The sequence below is a fragment of the Miniopterus schreibersii genome, assembly GCF_964146895.1.
Source record: "Miniopterus schreibersii genome assembly, chromosome: 1".
Lineage (NCBI taxonomy): Eukaryota > Metazoa > Chordata > Mammalia > Chiroptera > Miniopteridae > Miniopterus > Miniopterus schreibersii.
The window spans coordinates 119,435,649-119,443,544 of NC_138101.1; the positions used below are offsets into that span (position 1 = coordinate 119,435,649).

Below are 7,896 nucleotides of genomic sequence, written 5' to 3' on the forward strand. Positions count from 1 at the left end.
AAACTGACCTAATGTTAATAAGTAAATGTTCTGCAGTGCAAGTATACTAATTTTGATAACTACAATAATGTGTTTGAAGCTAGATCTTCTTAGTTTAATGACTAGCAACGAGGGGTCCCATGCCTGAATTTCAGTAAGGATGTGAGAATTACACAAGTGTGGCTGTGCATTGCAAAGATTCATGCTTACTCAACATGTTTTCATTCACAGTTCTTTTACCAAACACATTCTGAAGGTCACATGCTTTATTTAAAGGTCCTAATGATCTGACTAATTATTCACCCTCACTTCGAGGCAATAGCCTAAGCATTCAGGGGTCATATGTCCTTATACTTCCAGTTATTATCACTCAGACCTTCCTGTAGTCTAAGAGCTTACTGTCTACATGTTCATAGCAATGGCCACAAAACCACATTTAGCCATCAGATCGAATATATAACTCTCTAGCATTCTCTATAATGTCTTTTTTCTCATTTTCCATTTACAAGCAGTAAAATTCACTCTTGGTGATGTATAGTTCAATGGATTTTGGCAAATACATATCACTGAACCCACCACAATCAAGACACAGAAAGTTCCATCACCTCCCAAAACTCCCTTGTTCTGCCTCCTTGTAGTCAGCTCCTTTTTCCTATTCCCCATGTCTGGCAGCCATTCCTAGAAAGACTTATTTTTGTAATCTACAACTTCATTTTACTAAAACAATTAAAAGGGTACATAACCATTTGGACAGTGCTTATGGATCTGGAAGAGTTTCTCAACTTGTCAGGCCTTTGGGGCAATACCCTAAATATCAGAGATCCAGGAGCTGGCCTTTCTGCAGGGCTCTAGTCCTTCCAAACTGAATAACGTCCATACAGAATAACACCAGTGCATTAGGTAGACTGTTTTAAGTATAAATTGCTTATTTGTGAATCATAATGTACTTATCAATCTTAAATCTCCATATAACGTAACTCTGAATTAAAATTATTTTAAAAATATATTAGGATTTCATTATAGAGATACACCTTTCTTGATGCACTAAATATAGTTTTGTAAAGATGTATTTAAACTGAATTTGGAAAATTAAATTTTTAAGTGAGTGCTTTTAATAAGGTCCATAATTAGTCTTTTAACTCTCCTCCTCAAACATCCACGTCTATATATCTGGATGGTGTCCATGGGGCACACCTGAGCATTTAGAAATGTTGGCTAACTCTTCTCAACACAGTCAGATACAGGACTCTTTATACAAACAGGTAAAGTCTGAACACATCTCAACCTGCCAGTTTAAATGTCAAAGTGCATTTTCTCTGCTTTCAGAATAATTTCAAGACACTTTCCGACATTTCTCCCAGAAAGCAGCACCAACCATTCCTGCCAAAAGCCGGGAAGCCTGTTCCATCACACAGACTTCTAACTTCTTGAAAGAATTTTGCAGATTAAGCAACAGGCGCCTAACACTCATACAGCTCAACCAGCCGGAGAGCAGATCTGTTTCCCATTTCTAGTTGGAGTTTCAAGGACTTCCTTTTTCTAATTGCTTCCTCGGTTGCTGTGTGATGTAGGACCACCGCCTCCTCCCTTCTCACATCAGGACCCGACTGCGTTCTGTCACGTGGAAATCTGAGCCAACTGGGAGAAGTTTGGGGACGTTGGCTGCATCTGTCAGGCCAGCTTATCAGGCATGATCACCATCATGAATTGCTTCTAGAATAAGGAAAGCATCCTGCTAAACCACCCTTGATGACTCAGTGGGATCAGTACTGACAGAGTGAGCTTCCTGCCCTAATATATGGGCTTATGCATCCTTAAAAGGAGCAGGTAGGTTATCTTCAGGTTGCCTTCTCTTGTTTTTGTGTGTTTTTTTTCTCATTTTCAATTGAACTTTCCAGAGCCCCAATTTCTGTTCTTGCTGAGTCCCTTCACATTTGTATTATTTCCTCTGTCATTTACTTGGGTAGCTGTGACCTACATTTTTCTTTTCTTTGTTCCTGAACAAAAACTGATTTCTTTCTGAGGAAGTTGGAAAAGCAAGACTTATGCGCCCAATATGTTTCCCAACCCTCACATGAGAAAAAGGGCACACCCAAGACTATCAAAAAACACTTCAATACCAGTCACAGTGCCAGATGCTCTAAGCTGCTGCTTATTGTGGGCTCTCGATCAACACAAAATAAAACAGATCCCCCCAAAGCAAAGGCTTCCCATCTCCAAGCCAAAACACAATTCCAACAAAAATCTTACCATCCCAGAGCTTTGACTATCTTAACCAAATTTTAGGGTGGGATGGTATTTTTAATACCAGGGGTCAGAGGTGTTTGTTTTACACAAAGATACTACATTAAGGCCAGCCAAGTTCTAGGGGTCTTTCTCAGATGGCTTGCAAATCTCAATGGCACCTCCCACCTCTTCCTGTTCACTCCTTATGTGGGTCCCTAATTGTGGGTGGTTCCCAGCTGCACTGCGTCTCCACTATTAGTGCTATGATGATTATCATCATTAATGAGCACATGCCTCATCTTTCTCTTCAAAATGTTTCATTTGAGCACTTAAAACAACCAGATATTTGTGTGCTATGCTTTTGTTATATTGTTGCAATTTGCCCTTTCCTCCTTCCACCGATAGGTGTCTATGACATTCTATTTCATTCATCCCCCTTTCAGCCAGAGGGCTGTAAATTAGCAGTTTTTATTTAATCCACACTGGGTTTGGAAAATGTAGGAAAACGAAGAAATAAACCTAGGAGTAGGTCTAAAAATGAGAGGCATGAATCTGGCAGATGTGATGATTTAAGTTAGGACGGGGCATAGTTTAGAGAGTTCCAGAGGCAAAAGTGAAAGAAATCAATTTGGTGATGGGGGAATTTTATTCTAGTGAAGTAAGGGGGAAAGACAGAAGGGGGATGAGAGAAGTGCTTTTTTGGAACCACTTGATTTTGTACAGAGCAGGAAAATTGTCTACTCTTTGCACTCTGCACCTCCCCCACCGCCATATGCTTCCCTAAAGTTTCCTTTTACCATACTTGAAAGAACCACAGATTTTAATAGTATTCATGCATTTGAAGTGCTAGGCTATTCTCAGCTTCCTCTGTTGTTGCATTTATGATGAGAAGTAATAAAAAAAAAAAATCCAAGTTATATGATAATGTGAAAAATGATTGTTTAATGAAAAAAATTTTAAACTAAAAGGTAGCTTTCTTTAAAAGGCAGTTGACCTTAAATAAACTGAGGTTCAAGATCACAACCAGATTCAGGGACTAAATTATAGGCCAGTCTCCTTTAGTGTCTCAGGCTGAGAGAATTTAGTAGGTTACCACGGCAAACACTAAATTGTTGACACCCCAGGGGCCTGAACAAGTTGAAACAATGTCATTAAAAGGTCAGATTTACTTAGAATGTCTTGAATTCACATGTAATAGTAAAAGCAGACAGGGTAAAGACAGGGAAAGTCATGACTATCTTTACAGAGGAATATTTGCAATATTTTGTGTATGTGTATACATGAAACATCACAGTATGACATGAATGTGTTTGTGAGTGTCCAACACTCAGAACTTATACTACCCTGTCCAGAAGAAAACTTTTCTTCCTCATTGTGGGGAAACTATGCCGCTGCCGAAGGGCAAAGAGCAAGACAAGAGGCCGCTGATGGGGACACTGGTGGGGCACGCTGGGGGCATGCTGGAGGAGCTGCAGCAAACCAGAAGGCATATGCAACCTATTATTCCCACAAAGACAAAGGCTGCCTCTACAATCTCTGGTTCCCACAACCCTCTACCGAAGTGCATTTCCCTTCCAGCTCTTCTCTACGGGATCATTTTGCGAGGCTAATGTTGGGGTGAGGGAATGGAGTGGGGGAAGGGAAGGTGAGCAGAGCCTCAGGTCCAGTTCCATGAGGAAGGAAGGCAGGGCGAACTGGCAGGTTTTGCAGCACAGACCTCTTTCCCAACCCTGCATCTACTTCTTGCCATTGTGTGGTCTTAGACATGTGTATTTTTAACACCTTTGATGTCAGTTTCCTTATGAATATCACATGGTTGTTTTGTTTTATGGATTAGAAATAACGTGTATAAGTGACTGGTACCTAGTAGGTGATCAATAAACATAAGGCATCTGGTAACGTTGACTGCAAGACCCAGAGTCGGCAATCCTTTGTTTCTGCCTTTCACCTTTGGTTCCAGATCATACTCTACATACAGAAGAGATGCTGAAACTGGAAATAGCTCTACTGGCTCCGAGCTGTCCCTTCCTCTTTTTCACAGCTTCACAGCAAATGACAGCCGCTGGCACTTCCACCGTCTTGAGGGCGCATGCATAAAGTGGTAGAAAAGATGTGTAGAGTGCTGGCAGCCACTCAGTAGCTAACACCTGAGCCTCCTTTTCCCCCACCAGTTCTGTTCACAGGCCATTCCCAACAGCAACCAAGGTTCCTGGGCCCACAGTACCCCCTGATGGCTAACACGGGGAACTTTCTTTTCTCAATGATTCTTATCTTCTCAGTGAAACTCCCCCAGGCTTTGTTCATTCCATCAGGGACCATTCATTTCTCACCAATGTTCTGTGGCCTCCTCTGCCTTGCTTTTTTTTTTTTTTCCTCAGTTATTTCAGAAACATCTACCTCTCTTCCTGTTTTCTTTCCCTTGTCTTCCATTTATGAATCCTCAAATTAGTGGGGTTATGGTTGCTAGGAATAGTAATAGGATGAATGCTTATGTCTATCAAGAAAACCTCCATACATTTAGAAGTAAAATAAGACATCTCTAAAGTCTTTTGAGAAATTGAGAGGGCTTTCAGACCCTGGACAGAAGATGCTATCTACCCCCTGCTCTTTCTCCAAGTAACATTGATCTGTTCTTGACATTCTTATTATTTTCCTATTTATTTAATGGCCACAATTGTACTAGTCTGTCCCCTACTGTTTCGTTACAAATATAAAAGATTGTCCTAATTTGGTCATAACTCAAGGTAATGCTTGTATAGTATTTCTTTCCTTTGAAATGTTTCTCATATTCATAGAATTGCAACTATTTTCTCCTTTAAAATAAAAAATGCAAATCAATGAAAGTAACAGATAAATACCACCTATCCAATTTCATCAAAATTCTGTGAAATTTTCTACCTAAATTCTAAATGTACATAATGTAACAATAATGAAGAATGATGTTATAAAATAGTTGTGTGATGCAAAAGATATTTTAAATGATTGTTCATCGAGGGACATTATGAGTTGGCATTCACATTTTTCTAAAAGGAGGTATTTGCTTTCCTATAACATATACCTTTTTAATTCATAAAGTTTTGGAAGTACAAATTAAAACACTCAGTGTTAATATTTTTGGAAAACATTACATTTAAATTATTTTCTCAGGACCCAAAGAGAAAACACCAGAGGAAACATAACCAGCCTGAATTGTTTAAAATGTATTTTCCCTTTAATTAAATAAGAAACATCTGTCTAGGGATTTTGGAAATGAATGTAACTCTGCCTGTACTAGTTTGCCTCCAATGTCCAATATTTTGAAAGAAAATTCTTTCTTTCTGTAAAGAATTAAACAGCAACATGGAGCAATGTCTGGGTCTTGCTTCTGGAGTTTGGGCACTGGAAATGCTAAGGATCTGTCTCTTCCCAGATCTGTCTTTGGGAAGCAATCAAATCCTCTCCATAATCAAGGTTAGGGTGTAACATTTGTACTTCTCCAAACCATCCACTCACCCTGAAAATGCTTATCTCAGAACGGTGAGAAAACAGGAGTTACTAAGATGTATGCAAATACTCCAGGTCAAAATATTGTTCCCTTTCTGGGGTTTTACTGGGCACTTTCCTCCCGCTAGGGCTTTAAAAAGCTGATTTCTCTAGGGACCTGCCCAGCCCACAACACAGACCCATTAGACAGGCCAAATGAGTACAAAGAAAACGGGAAGTTGGCGCTAGGATGGCTCTGGTTCTTTCAAACCGGGGCCCACTGTTGAGAATGACAAATATCACTTACTGGTGTTGTCAAAAGGTATCTGCTTGCACTGCGCGGACCCCTCGGCAGGCCAAGGACAGTAATAGACGGCTCCCCCTTCCACGATGTCTGGCTGGCTGGTGTTGGCTTTGGGCGCTCCCACCAAGACACTCGCTCTGCGAAAGGGTTGAAGAAAACTCTTGGGTGGGGATCCTAATAGTGCGCGGGAGCAAAGGTGGGGCCACGGGCAGAAACGGGTTTATGAAGGGGTCGGCTGTCAAACTTGAGTTCCCCTTGGAAACCTGCGGGGGTCTGAAACCTGGTTTGGGAGAGGGTGCACACAGTCCTAATTCTTCTATGGGTGGATCTGTGTATACACAGTGAGATGAGGGAAGAGGGGGTTAAAAAAAGCAAAGGACAGAGCCCAGCTGCTTGTAGCAAGCAGACAGCACTTTTGCCCCCAGACACTTAATTGTTACAGGCTATGTATAAACAGACCGTGTCGTAGTGGTCGTTTTAACCGGCCCGAGTCTGCTGGGTGCCACCTCCCCCTTTGTACAATGCTAGTCTTTGTACCTGAAAGTCCCCAAGACCGCCGTGGTCTATGCAAGTGGCAGGTCGCTAGTTCCAAGTGCACAGGGCGCATTTAGCCTGGCGGCGGGGAGCGGGACGGGACCTCAAGCGGACAAGGTGGGGAATCTCAGGAGCCGCCTTCCTTCAGGCTGCAGGACGGGCGCGGGTTCCCGGGAAGGGAGGCGCGGACACAAACTGCGGCGGAGTTTGCCCACGCGCGCGCACTGCGGGCGCCGGGCGACTTACGTGCGAGCCACAGGTATGTGGAAGTCCACGGCGTAGCCGAAGTAGCTGCCCTCGGGGCCGCTGTACACCGTGAGCTTGTCCACGTCCAAGTTGAACGCCTGGGAGCTGGGGGACCACAGCATCCCCAGCGCAGCCGACAAGCAGCACAGGGGCGCGAGCGGCTGCGCCCGGCTGCCCCGGGGACCGCGTCGGGCCCCGGCAGACATCGCCGTGCGCCCTGGCGGCTGCTCGCCCGGGAGCGAGACCCCAGGTGGAAAACTGCGGGGGTGGCGGCTGGCGGTCCCCAGATGCCCGAGTCCCGGCTCGGTGCCCGCGGCGCGTCAGCGGTGACAGCCCCGGGCGCTCCGCCGCGCGTCCCCTGCGATCTGCTCCCCGCGCGCTCAGCCCGCGCCCTGACCCGCTCAGGGGCCGGCCGAGCCCTCCTCCCGCGGCGGGGGGGGGGGGGGGGGGGCCGGCGCCCTCGCGGCGCCTCCTTGCGGCGGGTCCGCGGGCTGAGATGGGGAGCTCGCGACTCCGGGGCCGCCCCAGCCCCTGCTGGCAGCCGGCGCCAGGCGCCCGTTTCGGCTCCTGGTTTTCTGTTACAGTTGCATCTCAAGGAAGATCCGAGCCTTGTCCGCGTCCGCGTGAGCCACTGCTTTAGGAAGGGACGCTCCCTGCGCGGGGCGGGCGTTTGCTGGGTTTGTCCCAAATGGCAGAAGGTGAACACCTACCCCACCGCGAGGCGAGGTAAAGCGCCCTCTTTGCATCACCTCTGCGGTCTGAAGACCCTCCGAGTGGATACATTTTTTCCCCCTGTGACTGAGAAAATCTAAATCCAACAATCCTCTCCTCCCCCAACTCCACCCCAGCTCCCTGCAGAGGAAACTAAGAAACAAAGTCTCGAGATTTTGTTTAGAACTTTCTCAAAGGCTCGTGGGGCTTTTTAAATGTCCCGGTACTAAATCTTAGTCACCCTGTGTAACTGTGATGAAGACGGGCAAAGTTAGGAATGCTGGAATCTGCAGCTTACCCTCGGCAAGGGTAGAAGGTGCAGGCTGGAATCTACTGGAGTTCGATTATTGATCTCTCTGTGTCCTCCGGCTGGGGGCGGAGTAAAGAATGACTAGGTGGAGAAGGGAGATGGAAAACAGGGCAAAGATGCCTTC

General features: G+C 45.2%; 1 protein-coding gene across 1 annotated transcript in view; it reads right to left on the minus strand.

The window, feature by feature from the left end:
- The window catches only part of ITGA8 (integrin subunit alpha 8), a 171,239-nt gene extending 164,089 nt beyond the window's left edge, over positions 1 to 7,150 (minus strand). The window contains exons 1-2 of the mRNA XM_081117581.1: positions 6,752 to 7,150; positions 5,975 to 6,108 (exon numbers count right to left, since the gene is read on the minus strand). Of these exons, the coding sequence (XP_080973707.1) occupies positions 5,975 to 6,108; positions 6,752 to 6,957 (340 nt within the window). The 5' untranslated portion in view covers positions 6,958 to 7,150. The remainder of the gene's footprint in view (positions 1 to 5,974; positions 6,109 to 6,751) is intronic.
- Between the last annotated feature and the right edge of the window lie 746 nt (positions 7,151 to 7,896).